This window comes from Lissotriton helveticus, chromosome 9, assembly GCF_964261635.1.
Source record: "Lissotriton helveticus chromosome 9, aLisHel1.1, whole genome shotgun sequence".
Taxonomy (NCBI): domain Eukaryota; kingdom Metazoa; phylum Chordata; class Amphibia; order Caudata; family Salamandridae; genus Lissotriton; species Lissotriton helveticus.
The window spans coordinates 900,412,717-900,434,222 of NC_136070.1; the positions used below are offsets into that span (position 1 = coordinate 900,412,717).

General features: G+C 46.8%; 1 protein-coding gene across 2 annotated transcripts in view; it reads left to right on the forward strand.

Moving 5' to 3' along the window:
- BCKDHA (branched chain keto acid dehydrogenase E1 subunit alpha) overlaps positions 1 to 21,210 on the forward strand; it is a 168,521-nt gene extending 147,311 nt beyond the window's left edge. For both annotated transcript variants that reach the window (XM_078661062.1, XM_078661063.1), the window contains one exon: positions 18,601 to 21,210. In XM_078661062.1, coding sequence (XP_078517188.1) covers positions 18,601 to 18,771 — 171 coding nt within the window. In that variant the 3' untranslated portion in view covers positions 18,772 to 21,210. The remainder of the gene's footprint in view (positions 1 to 18,600) is intronic.
- The last annotated feature ends 296 nt before the right edge of the window (positions 21,211 to 21,506 follow it).

A 21,506-nucleotide genomic window follows, 5' to 3' on the forward strand; every position in this document is an offset into this window, starting at 1 on the left:
CTTGGAGTAGAGGCCCTCGCCCTTGGAATGCTTGTTGTGCTGGTTTGGGCCTCTGAGGCCCCGGCTTGGAGAGGAAGGTCATTAAATCAGCCTGGCCGAGTTAGCCCCCAGCCAGGCCCTGGTTATGAGCTGACTCCAAGAAATATAACATTTCTGGATGCCCCAAAAGCAGTACAAATATGACTTTGGACTCTACAGAATACTTCTTCTCACACAAGTTACAGTGGACTTTAGTGCGTGTCTGGAACTTGTAGGTCGTAGGAAAGTTTCACTAGCCCATGGGCTCCTCATCCCCATTGGATAAAACAGTAAAACACACTGACTTTCCTTGGCATGTTTCTTTCCAGCGTGTAAAGCCTAATCTGAAAGAGACACGTTATTGATGGATTCCTTACCTTAGAATATCCCCAGGCGTCTGGAAAGTTTTTTGTCAGCAGTACCCCTGCTGTCGGAAGGTGGCGTTGTGCGGCTCCGCGTCCGTCACTGGCGTCGTATGCGCCGAGATGACGTCACAGAGACTATTTAGGCGCCAACCATGCGCGCTGATGTCAGTTCTTTCTTTTTCCGCGCCAGCAAGCGCAGATCCGGTTAGACCACGTACCCTAGTCACTTTTTGACTAACTTATTTAAAACTTTTTTCTCTACTTATTTTGAGTCTTTGAGTTTGTGCCACATAGGGATGCCTGGGTTTAAATCCTGCACGGACTGTCGCCTTACGATGTCGGTGGCCTACCCCTATGGCGTCGGAGCCATGGCCAGACAGTCGGAACTGACTCCCGGTCATGTTCCGACTGTCTGGCCATTTCTCCGAAGGCTTTGCTGGAGTGGTCCCGAAAGCTACTGGCAGCCCGGCAGTCATCTCCACGACGTTCGAGGTCCAGGGGTCGATCAAGGGATCAACCGCCGAGCCATCACCATCGCTCCTCAGAGTCGAAGTCTTCACACTCGTAATCGGGTAAGAGACTTCATAAGAAAAAGTCGAAGAAACGTTTGCGCTCTCCGACGTCCCCCTGTCATTCTCTGGACGCGGACAAGGGGGCCAGGGGTACCTCCCCCGCGGCTCCGTTGGAGCCTGAGAGTCCCGCGTCCTACCACCTTATCTGGGTCCATCGGTAACTCCGGCCCAGGTGCAAGATTTTCTTGCTGCCATGGACTGCCTTTTCAGGCCTCGGGCACCCGCTGGCTCACTTTCGGCCCCGCGGTCCCAGCTGAGGGCCCTTCCTTGCCGCCGGCTCCGCTACCGGCACTGCCGTCGGTTCCCGCCCCGGCGCCGCAAGGTCCTCCGCCGCTGGATCCGGCACCGCAAGGTCCTCCGGCATAGCAATGGGTTCCATTCGGTCCGCCCTTGCCTGGGTTTCCGGGCAATTTTGCTCCAGGTTGGGACCCTAATTGGGACATGGAGGCGGTTCGGCGCCGACCGGTGCCGTTCCCGGCGCCGTTGGACCATTTGTATTCCCCTGTCCCTCCCCCACCGCCTGTGCCACAGGCAGTGGAGGAGGGGGGCGACTGGGAGGGGTCTGAGGACCCTCTTGCATGGCAGTGTGAGTCTGAACAGGAGTGGGCGGAAGAGTTGGAGGATGCAAGTGGCTTTGTCCTCTCCTCTGAGCCTGGTTTTCAGTCTCCTCCTGCTGTGGCCATGGAGGAGGGCGCCACATATACTGTGGTGCTCTGTAGAGCAGCTAAGGCCCTTGACCTTGGTCTGCCTACTGTCACTCTCAAAATCTACCTCCTCACTGAAGTTCTTCAGCCGGCGGCAAGCTCTATGGAGCCTCTGCTTCCGTTCAATGAGGCCTTAACGGATGTGTTGATGGGCACCTGGTCTAGACCAGCCACAGGGGTTCCTGTGGATAAGAACGTGGCCAGGCGTCACCGCCCGGCACCGGGTGACCCTGCCTTTTTAACAACCCACCCAACTCCAGAGAGCCTGGTCATCCAGCCCTCCACCTCACAGAGCGCATTCCCTACTACCCCGCCGGAGAAGGAGTACAAAAGGGGGCGGTGATGGACGGAGCATCTGAACCAATCAAACACTCACACCCAGTCAAAAGATCTGGGTTTGATCCATCACCGTTCTTTAGCCCACTCTGCCACCCCAGTTCAGACATGGCTATATGCAAATCAGTCTGACCCTGTGCCTCATGGGAACAGTCCAGCCCGAACTGCCAAGCCATGCCTTCCCTGGAACGGAAACAAGCTTCCGAGGACCGGTTTCTGGCATTACAGCCGTCTTCAGCCCGGCTTGCTTGAATCCAGTGGCAAAGTGAGCAAGGGACTCACGTCTGAGCATACCCTGCCACACTTATGGCGGCCAAAGCGGTACAAAAGGGGGTGGTGATGGACGGAGCATCTGAACCAATCAAACACTCACACCCAGTCAAAAGATCTGGGTTTAATCCATCACCGTTTTTTAGCCCACTCTGCCACCCCAGTTCAGACATGGCTATATGCAAATCAGTCTGACCCTGTGCCTCATGGGAACAGTCCAGCCCGAACTGCCGGATAAGGAATCAAAGAAGCTGGAGCAGTTTGGCAAGAAATTGTTTTCCTCTGCCAGTTTGGGGCTGCGGTCAGTGAACACCGCATGCCTCTTGGGCCGCTACTCTCATGCAGTGTGGGACACGGTGGCGCAGACGCTGCCTCAGTGTCCGGAGGAGGTTCGGGCAGTACTTCCCAAGCTGTTGCTGATGGGAAAGATGCAGCAAAGTTCGCCATCCGGTGTGGGCTGGACACAGCGGACTCACTGGGTAGGGTGATCTCCACAACAGTGGCCTTCCGTCGCCACGCCTGGTTGCGGTCCACAGTGTTTTCAGGGGATGTTCAGAGTTCCCTCATGGACATGCCCTTTGATGGTACTCGCCTGTTTGGCGATAAGGCAGACAGTGCGCTGGAGCGTTTTAAGGACTCTCAGGCTACGGCCAAGTCCTAGGATCTCTCCACCATGTGCCCAACCACGTCTGCTTTTTGTTTCTTTCGTGGTCACGGAAGGGGCACCCCTACATGTTCATTCAACCAGAAGCCTGCGCAGAACCAACCTCATCGCTGGTGCGGCCGAGGTGGCCAGGGGGCCAGCGTGCGCGTCAGTCCACCTCTGCTCCCACAGCATCCCCCACAAAGCCTTCCTAGTCGTCGCTTTGGGGTGCACCCAACGACGGTTGGCGGCAGAATTCGACATCACCTCCCCCACTGGCTTTCTATCACCTTGGACAGGTGGGTGCTGCAAATCGTCCGAAGGGACTACTCCCTCCCCTTCGAGTCTGCCCCCCCCAGCCATGCCACCTCAGTTCCACTGCATGTCGGGGGATCACTTTGTGCTTCTCCAACTGGAAGTCACGGCCCTCTTGGCCAAGGGGGCCATCAAGCGCGCTCCTGGGGCAGACGTAGGACATGGTTGTTGTTCCCACTATTTTCTGGTCCCCAGGAAGGAGAAAGGGGACTTGCGCCCCATCTTGGACCTCGGGAACGTCAATCGCTTCCTCTGGAAGGAGAAGTTCAAGATGTTGACTCTGGCTCAGGTCTTGGCTGCCCTCGACCCTGGAGACTGGATGGTAGCATTGTACTTGCAGGATGCATATTTTCATATCCCCGTTCTACCGGTCCAACGGCGTTACCTGCGGTTTACGGTAGGCCAAGAGCATTTTCAGTTTGTCGTGCTCCCCTTCAGCCTTACCAGTGCCCCTCGGGGGTTCAAAAAAATGATGGCGATGGTCGCAGCTCATCTGCGCAGATCAGGTGTTCCAGTCTTACCCTATCTCGGCGACTGGTTGTTGAAGGCGGGCTCGCCCAAGGCAGTCGTCTCCCACCTCCAGACTACGGCCCTCCTCCTGCATTTTCTGGGGTTATCTCAGCAGCTCCCCTTCATCGGAGGGGTTCTGGATTCGACGCAGTTTCGAGTTTATCCTCCCGAGCAGCGTGTCTGGGATATTCAGGTTATGATTCTGATCTTTCAGCCTCTATCCCGAGTTTCAGTCAGGATGAACCTCCGGCTCCTGGGCCTGATGACCTCCTGCATTCTGTTAGTGCAACATGCCAGATGGCATATGCGGGCTCTGCAGTGGGACCTGAAGTTCCAGTGGGCACAGCATCAGGGCAACCTGTCCGATCATTTCCAGATCTCGGAGGGTACTGCACAACAATTGCAGTGGTGGCTCACTAATCGTGATTGGGTCAATGGCAGATCCCTCTCCCTTCCCCAAACCGGAGCACATAGTGGGGACGGAGGCGTCCCTCCTGGGATGGGGCGGCCACTTGGGAGAGGCGGAGATCAGAGGTCTCTGGCAGAGTCCCAGCTCTATATCAACCTGTTTGAGCTTTTTCGCGATTCGACTTGCACTAAAGGCATTCCTTCCCTCTGTCTGGGGAAGTGTGGTGCAGGTGTTGACAGACAACACCACCGTCATGTGGTATTGCAACAAACAGGGCGGGGTGGGGTCGTGGACCCTATGTCAGAAGGCTCTGTGCCTCTGGACATGGCTGGAACATCAAGGCATTACCTTGGTGGTTCAACACCTGGCAGGTTCTCTGAACACCAGGGCGGACAAACTTAGCCACAGGTGCATGATGGATCACGAATGGCATCTGAACTCGGACGTGGCGCAAGGTCTCTTTCTGCAGTGAGGAGAGCCTTGGTTAGATCTATTCACCACCGAAGAGAACGCGCAATGTCATCAGTTCTGCGCGTTGGATTTTCCAGGGCGGCACTCGCTCAGCGACGCCTTTTGTCGCGAGTGGAGCTGCGGTCTGTTCTACGCCTTTCCGCCTATACCACTTCTGCCCAGTGTTGAAGAAGATTTGGCGCGATCGGGCGCAAGTCATCCTTGTGGCTCCGGTTTGGGCACGACGATACTGGTATCCCGAGCTACTCAGCATAGCGATCGATCCCCCGATCCGACTGCCTCTTTGGTAGGATCTTCTGTCACAGCAGCAGGGGACGGTCCTCCACCCGAACCTGTCCAGCCTCCACCTCCATGTGTGGAGATTGAGTGGCGACAGTTGACAGCTTTCGATCTTCCTCCTGAAGTCTGTGATGTCATTCTGGCAGCCAGGCGTCCCTCCACCACTAAAACGGTATAAGCCTGCAGGTGGAACAAATTTGTGGCATGGTGCACAGCAAAGACTGTGGATCCCCTTTCTGCCCCTCTTTCCGAGGTACTTCTATTCCTTCTCTCTTTGGCCCAGCAGGGCTCTGCTCTGGGCACTATCAAAGGTTAACTTTCGGCCATCTCCGCCTTTCTACGGCTTCCAGATCAACCTTCTCTTTTTAAGTCCCCGGTTGTTAATCGCTTCCTCAAAGGCATTACACGCTCGTTTTCTCCCGTGCCTTTCATAATGCCTCAGTGGGCCTTAGATCTTGTCTTGACCTTTCTGATGTGCGCTCCCTTTGAGCCCCTTCATAACTGTCCATTACGTCTTCTCACTCTCAAGACGGCTTTCCTGGTAGCTAATACCTCCGCCAGAAGAGTGAGTGAGCTCCAGGCTCTTTCTTCTAAACCTCCTTTCCTTTCTGTGCATCCGGACAAGGTAGTTTTAAGGACCCATCCTTCTTTCCTGCCAAAGATTGTCACGCCCTTCCACATCGGGCAGACCATCTCTTTGCCCACCTTCTTTCTGCCTCCACATCCTTTGAAACCGGAAGAGGGGCTCCACCTTCAAGACCCAAAACGTTCGCTCTCGTTCTGTCTGAAGCGCACACAACAGTTCCGGATTGAATGACCAGCTCTTTTTTGGCTACATAGGAGCCAAAAAAGGTTTGGGCCGGAACACACTATCTATTTCTCGGTGGGTCGTTCTGTGCCTCAAAGCATGTTACTCGTTTTCTAAGAAGGAGCCTCCTGTGGGGCTGCATGCCCATTCTACCAGGGCAACGGCAGCCACTACTGCCTTGGGACGCGGCGTTCCCTTCAGGACATTTGTCAGGCAGCTACGTGGGCCTCGCTGCACACATTTACAAAGCATTACTGTCTTGACAGTCAAGTCCAGAGAGACTGCTTCTTTGGGCGTTCCGTTCTCCGTGACTTTCTGGTGTAATCTTGTTCACAGACCCACCACTGGGTTGGTATTGCTGGGGTATCTATTCTAAGGTAAGAAATCTATCACTAATGTGTCTCTTTTAGATGCACAAGTTACTGCTTGTGTAACGATATATCTGTAAGAGAAATTAGTTGGTGATAGATTCCTTACCGCCCCACCCATCCTCTCCGTTCTGTGAACTGATTTCTAGGGTTAAGGTCGTCCTTTTCAGGGCCCTAGTTTCATGGCACCAGTTGTCAGTTTCTTGCATGGCTCTGCGTTCCTGGTGCGAAATGTTGTGTACAGTACTGACGTCAGCGCATGGGGGGTGCCTAAGTAGTCTCTGTGACGTCATCTCGCCACATACGATGCCAGCGACGGACGCGGAGCCGCACAACGCCACTTTCCGACGCGCTGGGGTACTGCTGACAAAAAACTTTCCGCATCCAGTCTGATGCCTGGGGATATTCTAAGGTAAGGAATCTATCACTAACTAATGTCTCTTAGAAATATATTGTTACACAAGTAGTAACTTGTGCTTCCATGCCACCACCCAATTCTGCATAAGTCCTGCCACTCCATTCACTTGTATTAGTTCCTGGGCTGCGCACGCCAGGAATCTCCCCTTTGCAGCCCGTAAACGCGTGCACACACATGTACACATGTGTCTGCATGTAACCAGCCCGGTGCCACTTACTCCCGCTGCTGTGCAGCGGCCTAGTCAAGCTAGGGGGACACCAGGAAAATCCACATGCAGTCTCTTTCATCATGAGTTCACTGTGGGTGAGTCACAACTTATGAGGCTCTCCCACAGTAAATGCTCAACAAATAGGTGCTCAAAAAGCGAAAAATCTGGGCGGCCCAGAGTGTCAGAACCACCTTCTAACAGGTACTATAAAGAAAACTCTTGCACATATTGAATTAAAATGATCAGTCTGGAAATGTATTCTTGCCCATAGGAAATGTTTGAATAGAGACTGGACTGAGTTATTGGGATTGAAATATGGCCTGTCGGGAACTGAGATAATGACTGTTTGAGAATGAGATGACGAGTAATGAGTCATTAGATATGACCCTTTTGGGATTGCAGTATGGATTATCGGAGACTGGGGCAAAGATTGTTTCTGATTGGCATTGTGACTTTAGGAATTGAAGATTTCACTTTTTAAGAGCAGCAACATTTGTAACAGCAATAATGGGTAGAGCATTACACGGTGCATTGGAACCTCAGCACTCTTGCTTGAGTAAGTTTATTGCTGATGATGCGCCACCAGGGGTGGGGGATGAGGCAACAATAACTGCATGCTTTTATGGCCTGTAACTTAGCGTGCCATGTGTGAGATGTTTTGAGGGAGTGGACGGGGATCTCTTCGACCTTAGCTCTGCTGTGCCTCAACCTAGAGGAGGTGTACTTTAAGAATGATCTACAATGCAGGGAGAAAGGTAGTTGCTTATGTTCGCTTCAGAGTGTCCTTAGTAGAAGAGACAAAGTATATAATCAAGAGTGTGAAATGTGAGGAAGCGCAGCGTGGTGTGGTAACTCCAAGGTTGTTACCAACACAGAGCTCATGAATGGTTGTTGCGATAAGGGTTTGGGAGTGGTGTGGATGCGAAGTGCAGTGAGCAGCCTTAAAAACCAAGGTGAGGAATTTCTGCAATGTCCTATTTTTGGCAGACTTCCTTAAGGGTAGGTAGGCGGGCATAGTTCTAGGAGGAAAGCTAATTACCTTATCCAAAAGTAAGAGTCAGTGTCATCATAGTTCAAAAAGAGCACTCGTAAATAGCCACATACATTGGTTACCATGTTGTTAATGAGGGGCTTATGTCCGGAATGGTAAGTCAAACAATTGTAACTCTATGCGGAACCTTTCTTGTGTGGTGGTGAAGATGAATGACTCCAGATGCATGATGAGCTTAAGTAGTGTGCAAGGGGAGGAGAGGTTTTAAATCGGGGAGTGAGCGGAACAGGTTGAAGTGGGACAGGATGTCTGGAGAAGTGAATAGAAATATATAGGTAATCTCAGGCTCTGAAAAATTTAGCATGAGTGGGTGGAGGGTTATACAGTGTCAAATGGTTGTGAGAGAACCGCACATTTGAGTCTTACTGGGACAGAAGAAACAGTGGTAGCAAAAGATAATTTATTACTCTTTAATGTGTGGATGAAAGGAAGTGCTGAAGCGAAGAGGTGTGTAAAGAAAAGAGGAGGAGGAGAGCCATAACTTTGTTACGGGTTATGGTTACCCGTAGCGGTTCACAGGGAAGGACCAGTGCTTCTTTTGTGCTGGTGATTGTAAGTGGTGGCCACTGGAACTCATTTTTGCTGATCAAAGCTTTATGTTTGAGGCATATGAGCTGCAGATCATATGCGTTGGGATAGTTAACCATCTGGTGTTGGGCCTGGATGTTTGCACTTTGTTTTTCTTCAGAGAAGTCTTTGTAGTCACGATGTAGGTGACTCCTCCATTTGGTGATAGTGCGCATGAGCATCGACTCCATCCCCAGATAGTTTTTTTCTGCCATTGGATTTGGATGTGTATTGCTTCTCTCCGGTTCAGTATCGTTCTCGAACCTGTTCGACGCGCAATCCTCTACCCTCAACAGTATTGTCTTCAATCGCGCTTTCCCATTCATCGCGTATAGTTCAAACTGTGAAACCTTTGATCTGGAGCTTCGCGGCGGGCCATCGAGCCTACCCGTGCCAACCACGCCAACAGTCGATGGAACAGACTCCGTTGTGTCCCGGGTGTTGTGCTAAATTTCCATGCACCGACCTGCACGAAGTCTGCAACCTGTGCCTATCCCCGGAACATGAAGAATCATCCTGCGAAGTGTGTCGATCATTCCAATCGAAAAAGGACATCTGTGATCGTCGGGCTTGACGCCACGAGATGCAACGCGGCAGCGGCTCCGTACCGAACATCTTCGGTGATGAAACACAACACAGTCCTGCACCAGAAGAAGAAGAACTGGTCTCTGTGTCCGAAGCCGACTCTGACATGTAAGAAAACCTGAGCGTCACTCCGGCTCAACGAACCGTGAGTACAGACCCCCAGGTGCTCACTCAACCTAAGGGAAAGGCTCCGATATCACCCTCGCCCTCTGGCTCCGATCGACAGCGTGCTAAAGTTTCAGATGCCCCGCCCTCCGGTCCGGCTATTAAACACAAAAATAAGTCTTCTGGCTCGGGCCAATCCCAGACCGGTGCCGAACCAACACCTTCGGCACCAAAACATAAGGACAAACATGGGACTCCTCCCATGTCTCAACAAAAGTGGGAGAATAGAGGGGGGCTTTTTAAAGAGGTCCAGGATCCGTGCCCACCTGAGTCAGGCTGAACAAAAGAGATGGAAGCTGTTCCTCTAGGTTTGGTGCCAACCACCAGCAAATTAGTGGTGGTTGGCACCAAACCTAGAGGAACAGCTTCCATCTCTTTTGTTCAGCGCGACTCCTCCCATGTCGTCTGTACCGAGGACATCTTCGGCACCAAAAGCCTCGGAGCCAAAACCCTCCAAGCCAAAAGAGCCACAAACGAAGTCGTCCAAGCCAAAATCCTCGGAGCTGAAACGCTCCACACCTAAAAGCTCGGACCTGACAACCTCTGCGCCGAAAAGTTTGGAGCTGAAACAAACCACTCCGAAAACTACATAGCCCAAACCAGCTAAAACTAAAGAACTAGATTCCAAACACTTGGCACCCAAAGACTCTGAACAAAAATCTTTGATGCCGAAATCCACTTCAAAAGGAACAGAGACTCCTTCCAAAGAACCTCCATCTGAAGAACCACCTCTGGATCCAAAACAGAAAAAACTCCGTATTGATCCCAAAACTGGATATCGTATGGCTACTCTCCCCAAGAAACTGAAGTTACACCTCCCGCAAGAGGCCCCTATACCTCTTAAGTAAAAAAGAGACATGGGTACCAACCCTTCTCCCCCTTATATACCTCCATCTCCTCCTCTTATTCCAATCATCACACCATCAAATTCACCACCTCCAATTTCACCAGACTTGCAGGATGACAATTTCGATGATGGGGATGGGGATGGTATTGGGGATGATGATGATCATCATATCCTGCAAGACCCAGAGTTGCCACACAACACTGACCCATGGGATGATTACGATAAGGATCCAGATATACCAAATGACCCTGATCTATATCCCTCTAGGCCTTCTCCACCTGATGACAACATTGGCTTTGCGCAACTCTTCAACAGGGCTTCCCAATATCACGGGGTGGAATTGCATATTGACCCTCTAGAAGAGCATTTTCTTGTAGAAGCGTTCACACATTCTCAGGTCTATCAACACTCCACCCATGCTAAAAGGCATGTTAAAACATACTAACAATGTATTCAAGGATCCAGTTAGAGCCCGAATACTAATACCTCGGGTAGATAAAAAATACAGGGCCGCTCCTTCAGACCCTGTATACATAAGAGGTCAGTTACCGCTAGACTCTCTTGTTGTGTCTAATGCCCGCAAGAGAGCTAACTCTCAAACAACTGGTTACGCTCCTCCTCCTGATAAGGCGTCAAAACGTATCGCTGCATCGGGCAAAAGGGTAGCTTCCCAGTCTGCCAACTCATGGCTTATTGCCAATGCTCAAGCTCTATTGGCACGTTACCACAGGGCACATTCTGACGAATTAGAGCTAACGACCTCATTCAGGAAGGGTAGCTCATCACAAACACTTCCATAAAATGCTCCCTAGATACTCCAGACACAGCTTTGCGTGCTGTTAACACTAGCATACTCCTGCGGAGACACGCTTGGATTTGAATATCTGGATTTAAGTAGGAGGTTCAATTCTCCAAACTTAATCAGCCCTACGATAAAGAACATCTTTTCGGGCCAACAGTGAATACTTCATAAAAAAAAAATGAAGAAAGATACTGACCCTGCAAAATCCATAGGAGCCCTACAATTACCTTCTAGCAGGGGCTCCTTTCGTTGCTCCTTCTACAGGGGTGGCTCAAAAACAATATCAGAAAATCCCTCCTCATCTTACAAGGGGAACAACCAATCTAGCCCCTCCAGAGGCTATTTTCGCGAAAGTTACAGAGGAAACGATAACAAGGGCAGAGGAAGAGACAACTCCACCTGCACTTTCCCTGCCAACACACAGTGACTTCCCCCCACTACCCCCTAGCCATTCCACTCCCGTCGGGGGACGTCTCTCACAGTTCCTCCCTGTCTGGATTTCAATCAAGTCAGACAAGTGGGTAATACAAATTATCCAAAATGGCTGTTGCCTGGAACTTACCAGCACTCCACCAACAATCCTTCTAAGAGAGCGGGCAATGTCACCAGAACATCTCACCCTCTTAAAACAAGAGGTCCTCTCTCTCTCTTACACAAACATGCAATAGAACCAGTCCCCTTACACCACCTGTAGTGTAGTTCCGATATTCCCAATAGGCTCTGCGCATTGGAATAATATATCCTATAGATTTGACGTAGGACTTATGTCTACTAGGTCTCTTTCGAATATATTAGACTTAATTGTGAGTGCCAGCTGGCTCAGAGGTCACTAGAAACTTTCTCGAATAAACAAGAAGGGATTCATTTCTGACAACCGAATAAACATGACAACTTTGTTTCCCCAAGAATAAACGTATCCTAAGAGTCGTGGAAACAATAGATAGATATTTTACTCAGTCAATCGTGCATGCTTCATTTCATCAGAGGTGCAGAGAAATAGAGAGACGGGCGTTTTCAATAAAAGGGATTTATTGAACAGTCTTCTTTCTCATGCAAGTAAAGTGAACTGCTACAATCGTAGTACAGGCTGCAAAGTAGAACGCGTTCAGCGTGAAGAGTATTATAAAATAATACTGTAAAAGCATTGTACGGTTTCGAAACCATAGATAAATACATACATAAATAACAAAGGCTAAAAGTACTCAACTGGTGCTTCTAAAATACGCCTACCCCGATGTACCTAACCTAACTCTAGTACGCGGGAAGAAGTAAGTATGGTGTAGCATAGGTTTAGTTTCTTTGCCAAGAATCTATCCAAGACTTCTCTTTAGGGTCTAATCAGCTCCACACCTTAGTTTAGAATGAAGGAGGTCTGGTATCTCTGTCTCGGGACTCGATTTCCCAACACCCCGCGATGGGAGCTTGGAAACACTGGAGCTGGATTCTCGCCGAGAGAAATGCAGCCTCTCGATCAGTGCGTCAGCTGGAGGGTCGGCTTCCTTTGGCACTTGCTGTAGCGAGCTGCGTCGGGCAAGTAGATAGTTGAGCTGCTCCGAACCACCGTGTGTTTGCTAGAGCAAGTGAAGGCATATTTATACCTTGAAAGTGCCTAGTTTGACGTAAAGTCGGGCATAATAAGGTCAGTAAAGAACCCCAAGGGAATGGTAGTTCTTTGTAAACTAGATGAGCTCTTGGACAAATCAATATTCAAGCAAGGGGATGTCCCTGACTGCTTAAGCCGATTTTCCAAGAAATCGTTGTGGCTTTTTGGTACGGGTGGATGTAGCCATGCCTGTATTTGGACTGCATGGGCTATGTCTAAATATGGGTATGATTTCTATGCCTATATTAGGGCAATGTAAATTGTAGAATCGAGAAATTTCGCTCGAATCCTAAAACGCCATAGAACACACCAAGGACCAGGAGTGTACTCCCTATACTTTCTAATTCCCCAAAAGGATGGCTCTTTCAGGACCTCAGACAGCTAAACCTCTACATTCAATCCTACCACTTCCACATGGTCACCCTACAACAAGTGCTCCCACTGCTTCAACAAGGTAACTTTCTTTCCACTCTAGATTTAAAGAACGCCTATTTTCAAATTCCCATTCACTCTGCTCGCAGGAAATATCTCAGGTTTGTGGTAGATGCACAACACTACCAATTCAAAGTTCCCATTCGGGGTCACTACAGCACTAAGAGTATTCACCATGTGCCTAGCAGTAGTAGCAGCTCATTTAAGAAGACAACATATTCACGTTGTCCCTTAGATGACTAGCTAATAAAAGCCAAGTCGCAACACAGCTGCCTACACCACACTCACAAAACAGTTCAACTACTTCACGACTTGGGATTCATTGTAAACCTCACCAAATCTCATTTGCATCTCTCCAACACGCAACAGTACCTAGGAGCTACAATAGACACCATCAGAGCTCTAGCGTACCCCAACCCAGTCAGAATACGCAACATGCAAACACTAATATCACAATTTCAACTGCAACACACACTACTAGCCCAAGTGTTTATGCAGTTAATCGGAATGATGGTGTCTTGCATTCTAATTGTTCCTTACGCAAGACTCCAAATGCGTCCCCTGCAGGAATGCATAGCACGTAGGGGAACCTGGCTCAAGGTCAGTTAACCGATCGGGCGTTGATGGATGGGCGCACTCATCGCTCTCTGCAGTGGTGGCACACACAAACCTTTCCAAAGAGTGGCCATTCCTCGACCCATTTCCATAGATAGTACTCACAGCATATGCATTCCTCGCTGGTTAAGGAGCTCATCTTCAACAATATACCATTCACGGCATATGGACACTACAACAAAAGCAACTCCACATAAACCATCTAGAGCTGCTAGCAATTTTTCTAGCATTGAAAGCTTTTCAACTCGGCATAGTAGGCAAGGCTGTCCTAGTCTGTACAGACAATATGAGAGCAATGTACTACATACAAAAATAAGGGGGGGGGCACACTCTCTACAGCTTTTACACCTATCTCAAAGCATATTGAGATGGGCCATACCTCAAAAGATATATCTTTATCCTTTATCCTGGTGCGGGGAACCGCTGCGAGGAGGTACTCATCTCGCAGGTCTTGCCATCAGCATCTTGCCTTAACTACTGAACACACATCTATGTGTGATCACAAGAACCTTAACAATCACTACGGATTGTCCGACTCAGCTACTCAAGCACCACGAAAGCAGAGGCTTTATTTTATTTCATTTGTGGCATTCACATACTAGAATCGCCTGGAGCACTGTTTGTTCAACATAAAGCATCGCTCAAACTACATGACCATTGGATTCTGGAGCCACAACCACCGACGAGCGTCTACCTGGTCTCGAGCAGGGGCCGGGTCGGAAGTATCACCGGCTTAGCGACCTATGGTCCAAATCCTTCGCGCTACAGCCCTGATGAGTCGTGCAAGCATTGTTACCGCTTGACGACGAAACACGTGTCGGCTGGCCATCCATACAATTAAAGAGGAATCGCACTACTTCGCTTCCCCTTTTTGTTCTGAACTTTGTTACTTGTACTAATTTATGCCCATTGAGACATCTCTTTCTGTACTGTATATTGGTGTGCATTTGGTTTTTGTTCCACTATTGTGTAGATGTGTTAGCAAAACCACAAGTCAGTGTGGGCCAGGCAGTTTTAAGAACACTATTTCAAACCACTGCAACAGATGCAGGTTAGCCACCGCTGGGAAGATAACTGCTGTATAGTCTATGCTAACGCATATGATCTACAGCTCATATGCCTCAAAAGGAAAATGCTACTTACCCAGTATGAATCTGTTCTTGGCATATAAAGTGTAGATTCATATGCACCCCCCGGCTCCCCAGGTACCTTTATCTGTTGCAGTATTATCTTGCGTAGATACACTATACATGGACTTTTTCAACTCTTACTAGCTCCATCAAATCATCAACCTTCAGGGCAAAACAATCTGGGGATGGATTCATAAAAAGGACGGTACACTAGGATGAAGTCGGAGAATTCATCCTGACTTCATCCTAACGCGTTTCGTTCAGAATAGAACTTCGTCAGGGCAGAAGCATCTTTATCTTGGTTCACTCGTGCTCACGGTAGCAGTCCCTCATCCAGACTTTCTTTTTTTTGAAAGTCCGGATGAGGGACTACTACCTTGAGTGTCAACATTGACCAGGACTATTGGCCGTTACCCTGGCCCTCGGACCCTTTTTTAAAATGTAATGTGAATCGGTGAAGGTGAATACGGAGGACCCGGGTTTATACCCTCTAGACAAATTGGTCTACTTGGAAGTCTGTGGGACGCTAAAACTTGTTTATGATTTTCGAATCCAGGCCTCTATCGAATACTATTACATTTCGGAACCTATTGACTGTCGGATACTGATTGAGTGAGCCAAGATAAAGATGCTTCTGCCCTGACGAAGTTCCATTCGGAACCAAACGCGTTGGCTGATGTCCAAAGTTTAAATTGTAAATTTAGTAAAGGATATATTTTGGAATACATTTGGAATTCTCTGACTTCGTCATGGTGCACCGTCCTTCTTTTTATGAATCTTTCTATTTGGTTTCCAGTGGAGTAAATGTGCGGCGAACTCCGGATGTAGTTGCATAGACAATTTAATAATTTGTTTACTTAGAAACCGAGATGTTGATCTTTGGTCAGCCGCATTTTGTCTTTCTAATTGTGCAATCTGGGGATGGAGTTGATGCCCATGCGCTATCACCAAATGGAGGAGTCACTACCTCGTGACTACAAAAACTTCTCTGAAGAAAAACAAAGTGCAAACATCTGGGTCTCACACCAGATGGCGATTTATGATAATGCATATGAATCTACAGTTTTATATGCCAATAACAGATGCATACTGAGTACGTAGCATTTTCCTTTCATCATCAGACTTTGACTCAGAGCTAGAGAGTGAAAAATGGATTAAAGTTGAGGAAGAGAAAGGAATGTAGCTAGCGAGAGAAAGCAGAGATGGAAAAAAACGTTAAAAAAATTGATAAAGTTAGGATGTTTAGTATTGGGAAGAAAGAGGCATGGGGTGAAATGAAGACGAGGAAGCCATGATATGCAGCAATCACTGTATTTAGCAGCTCAAGTGGCAGTCTCCTAAAAAGCCTTTAGACCGTGAATTTTCTTTTCCAAAATCAGCCCTAGCCAAGGGCAAACCACTCAAACAAACTAAAAGAATGATTTACGTGGTAATATAAGAATTCATTGCTGCGCAGGTTAAGGCAAGAATTTCCTCTACCAATGATGATAGGCTTAGTTGAATGCCATTGAGAGGTGATGGAGAACAAGGATAGAAGAGAGGTGTTTGTCATTGGTAGATGTAATGAAGTTTAATATATGTGTCAAAGCAATTTTTAGAAGAGGAACTCCCATAAACATATGATAGAAGAAAAATGAACAGATTGTAAGTATAGAGCTACTGAAGAAGTCCATTGGACACAGTTTGTTGAAATACCATACTTTAGTTATGAAAGAGAATGTGCAGGCAAAGTGATAAAAGCCTATAGTGGTGCTTTTTAGAGTAGTGGTGTGACTACTGCAGACAAACTTTGAGTGGAGAGGCACAATAGGTAGTAAAGCACAATAGGACTTTGCAAAAGAGGGCCAGCGACTTCCTGATTTATGCAAAGAAGGGGTCTATTGAAGGGAGCGGTAGCACATGTCCGCTAACTTCAGTTTGGGTGTGAGCTCCTTGGAAGTTGTAGGAGAAACATGAAGTTGGTCAGAATTTAGAGGAGGATGTGGAAGTGTCCACAAGTGTGAGTGTAGAGTGGTGAGAGTGTTAGCTTTTTTCTTATATGTATGATTTTGGAGAAATTGTAGGATGCAAAACCAGTGGTGGATAGGCTCCGTTACGTGGAGGTGGTGTGGAGTTAGGAGTGGATTGTGCACCAGAACCTATGCGGATTGGTGGTGGTGAACAGTAGTAGGAGTTGGAAGTAAAATCATTTTGTTAAACAAAATCCAACTCCCGCTTCACTCCCACCTACACACAAAAAGTCCTGATCAAATATTTAAAGATTATTAGCCGATTATTGTTATGAGTGTTCATGAAATATCTTCCCAAGAAAAGCCTAATAAATTTTATTTAAAACTCTCAACTAATAGCTTGCTTTCCCACTTTAACATACTGTTCTATTTTGCAGAATCATTGTTTGTATTCAACATTGACTAATCATGGCGTCCTACAGGATCCTGAGAGATTCAAGGGTAGTACTCTGTCATGATTTAGGACTGTCTTTGCTCGAGAATCTCTTGATTGGGCTTTGTTCCTCCATCAGTATTGAGGCTCTCTCACTAAATGCAGGCTATGCAGTGCCGACCAAGCCTCCATCGGATGTGTGCTTTGGAGGGCACAAGGGCCCAACTTAGAATTTGGCAGATGGAGTAAAGGCAGTCAGGGTGGCAGAGGACTTTACATCCACCGCCCTTCTTTACTCTTTCTGCCAAATTAAGAGTTCACCGCCGACCCACCCTTGAATGCTATGATTTGTATTATCGTCCATCACATCGATTCATGTATAACCATTGAAAAGGCTGATGTGCACCTCTCTTTGGTGATGGACATTCACACCAAAATTAAAAGATTTACTTTCTTTTAAAAGCATACTCCCTGAACAGTTTGTTAGAAAAATGTAGAACTAATGTCCCCACACTATAGGAGTTTGTGGAGGTAATTATTTTATTTTTACTGTCCCTCACCAGCAGGTTTACTTGCCGGTGATGGACAGCAAAAAAAGAAAGCCACCCGACTGCCCACTGTAAATTGGACAGACAGTTGGATGAGTTACCTCCAACATCCTGTACTCTACTGGGCCATCAGAGGAGTATGTCGGCAATGGAGCAAGAGTAGGACCTGTCGACGACATACTGTTGGTCGGCCTAGCCTTAAATCGTCCGGGTTCACCAAGAGTTTGGCAGCGAGGGTACTCCATTGCAAAGGTGATCGAATACCTGCTCTACCAAACTCTAAATCTGACCCTAAGATAACAGCATAACTGCTCCAGTCACATTCATTGCATTGTGCCATAATATTGGTGTGAATACCTGAGCCCTTAAACCTTTCCCTCAGCATGTTTTCATTTCTACAGAAATTCAACTGCGAGCATACTACCGATACATTGCAGCACTTATGTTTCAGAAATTAATTTATGAACCATAACATAAGAGGTGAATGAAACACAAAAAACTAGCGGAATTTGTGTGGAAAACAGTTGAAAAGGCAGGTCAGTCTTTGTACGATTATTTTAATTGAGCTGGGAGAGAGAGTTATCGTCTAAATACTGACAAGTTTCCTGTCATTTCTCTTTTTAAAAATGAAAATGGCAATACGGCAGATAAGCAATTATGACTTTTTGTGTAATATATACATATTTTATAATGAAGTGTTTTCAATGACATGAATAGAAAGGATGTGCTGCCTATACAAGGGCATATTTGCTTTATATTATATTCTCTTCTCTGTTTCATGTCTTCCTGAATCCTTCACATGGGTTGAACTATACAGCGTTTCTGAATTTATTGAACAATCCCATGAAAGAAAACTTGTATTACCAGTAGTTTTTTGTTTTTTTGTGTGAAAGAATTTTAGGTGCTTCTGATGTCTAAGGCTTCACCACATTAGCCGATTGGATGGTTCAGTAGGGTAATGCTTCTTTGGTAGACCACTTTGAAACCTCCAGATCCTATGTTGAATCACAGGCGAATTCACTTAGTCTTTCATCTTCGTGAGGTTGATAAAAGAATACCAAATGTCATTGAGTAAGTCAATCCTTTTGAAACACCTTGACCCTCCATCGGCTGTATTGTACTCCCTACAAGTGGAGCTATAATTTAATATTTGTCGCTCATCCTGAACTCTATTTCCAGGTTATGGAGGCCTTTGAACAAGCGGAGCGGAAGTTGAAACCGAAGCCGGAACTCATGTTCTCAGATGTGTACGCCACAATGCCTTCTCACATCCAGAAGCAGCAGGAGTCTCTCTTTCGGCATCTTAAGATCTATGGCGAGCACTACCCTCTGGACCTTTATGAAAAATAAGCTTTTATCCTGCTTCCTACTCTATCTCCCTGGAATATAAATTGTCTTTAGTCTAGACTTTCTGTAACTCCTAACCTTTTCTGAGGTCAGCTGATGCAGTCTGCACATTTTGGGACTTAAGGAGCAATATATTCACCATACTGAGTTTGGAGGGTGCATTCCAGAGTGGATGGAAGACATTCATGTACTTCAACAATCAGTGGTGGAAAATGGGTGTATGGGGGTTACACAATTGAATCATATCCTCTATGGGGCAGACTACTAATCTATTATACTTCTTTAAGTTCATTTGACTTTTTCACAAGACACCGGCTCGAAGCACACTTTACGATCATTGTTTTGATGGAAAGTGAATACAAACCAGCCACAAGTGGCAGCATTGCCGCCAGCGCTATGAGCTGTCTGATGGAAATGTAGAAGACTCCACTAAACATTCAACAGTGTTCATATGCAGTCCAGAAGTTCCAGTGAGAAGCATTGTCGCAGTATGCAGTATGCAGAGAATGTACTAGATGTTCACGTTAACTCCTACATAACTTTAGCTGAGCACATTTCATTAAGACTGTGTAAGGAGTAATAGCTCTGTTGCTGAAGCACAATCTTTTGCCATCTGTTTGATACCAGGGACTGCAGTGTTAGTGGCAGATGACTGACCTCAGCAATAGTATGTTATGTGACACCTTCTAGCTTGTAAAACATATAGGAGAGCTCTGCTGTCTAAAGTGTGGCGGCTTATCATCTTTTCCATAGAAAATGTGCACAAGCTAGTGTCTTATCTTCTCCTAGGTAATGTGTGGAAAATGCCTGAAGGCCTGTAGATCAAAGTATCTAACTGCTCAAGAATAAATGTGGACATGGAATGGATGTGGACATTGGTTCCTGTTGAAAGGAACCTCACTCGCATCAAAGAAGGGCTTGACACTGATCAACAGCTTTTCCGTTTTTAGCTTGACCCTGGCTTGTAAAGAGATGTCACAATCATGACCTAACACTGCTGCCTCCACATAACATACAAAGTGTCATTGGAGTGTCATAACGCTGATCTTTCCTGCTCCACAGTCACAATTGACAATATTGGTGGCAACTGCCTTCCAGAAAGTGAGCGCTATGCTTGAGGGTGTCATTACTAGGGCAATAAAGGGTTGCCTGGTTTATTTTACCCACCTGTAGGTTTAAGCCATTCCATAAAAAAAGGTCAGTTCTGTTAAGCTAGATTTGAATTGCCCATTAGCGAGCTGCTTCTCAGTAGCTTTGTCATTAAGCACAGAGAGACATCCAGATACCCATTTGAGTTGTTATATGTTATGGTTACACCTTTTGCAGGTTCTGCCAGAATAGTCACCCAACCAGTCAGAAATTGCCGTGGACTAAGGACATGTCAAGTTGTGGTAGATGTTCAAATTTTAAGTAAGATATTTGGCCTTTTTTATAGTTGTAAATCTAATGTGACTCTCTGCTAAAGGAACAGTAAAATGGGTCTCCGTATGAGTTAACATTTATGCATTAGGTTACTAGATTTACCAGCAACCCTGATCGAAGAGTGCTCAGACCATAAAGGTGGTTGTCTCTTGTCAGTTTTTTCTTAAGGCTGTTACATATTTATTACACAAGAGTAATCTTGACTCGCTCATTATAATTTCTGGATTTACTGTGGCTCATGTTGTGGGAGCTACGGGGTTCATGGTAATTTAAAGTAAGTTGTGCTTTGCATTGAGGCCAAAAGAATGGATGCCCCCATCTTGCGAAATGTGACAGAGAAATGCCCCTGAGACCTTTATTTCCTTTTGGTGTGGTGGTGCATTAAATGTTCTTTGTTATGGCTCGGGCCATGATTTTCAGCTTTCTCATGGCTCTCCTTGGTAGATGATTAAACTTGAGGCCAGGGTTGCAGAGTTCACATAGCTTTATACTATGCCACCAAATGAGCTGAGTACCACATAGGCTCCCACCACATGGGCTCAGTAACTTATATATTGCTGTGATTAGGCTTTTTTTCATCAGGCAATTGGGTATTTATTTATGGGTTTATTTGATTTGCTTCATATGATAATCTTTGTTTTTGATTTAGGAATCTAGTACAGCAAAGATGCGTGCCAACCGTAAATTTGGTACTTCAGGGCAGAATGGAACAGTTTGTCCAATGAACAAAGCAAACTATGCAAGCTTTGCTCCCTGTCTCTGGGGTTGGCTGTACCAAACACGATGAGCCTTTGAAGCACATAACAGAAGCATTTCTTATCCTAGGATCACTGAAGCTTGTGTACCTGTAGCATTTATCAGTGTCTGTGTCCATATGTTCTTGCTGTCATTATGCTGAGCAGTTGCCAGAGATGTTTTATCATGGGTATTTGAGCTTCATGGGAACTGTACCGGAATAGATTACATTCCTGAGAACAGTAATCTGATTGTGGGACACCAATAAAAGTTGCTTGATTTGCTTATGTGTCAACCTATTATTCTGCCAGTACATATTTTAGTCCTTCCTTCTCCATGAGTTTAAATTGCCTGAGGTTTCTACGAACATCTTTTCCTGATTACCTTATTTTCCTTCAGTTGTTAAAAGACTTCAGCAGACTTGCAAGTTACCACAATATACTAATGATATGTGCATGTATTACAGCAGTTAGGTACACTTTCTGTGGTGCCCTAATTCTTTCAGAATATGGACGTCCTTCCAGCTTTGAGGTACTCATTAACTGGAGCTAAAGTCATGTGTTGACATTGTATTTAGGTGT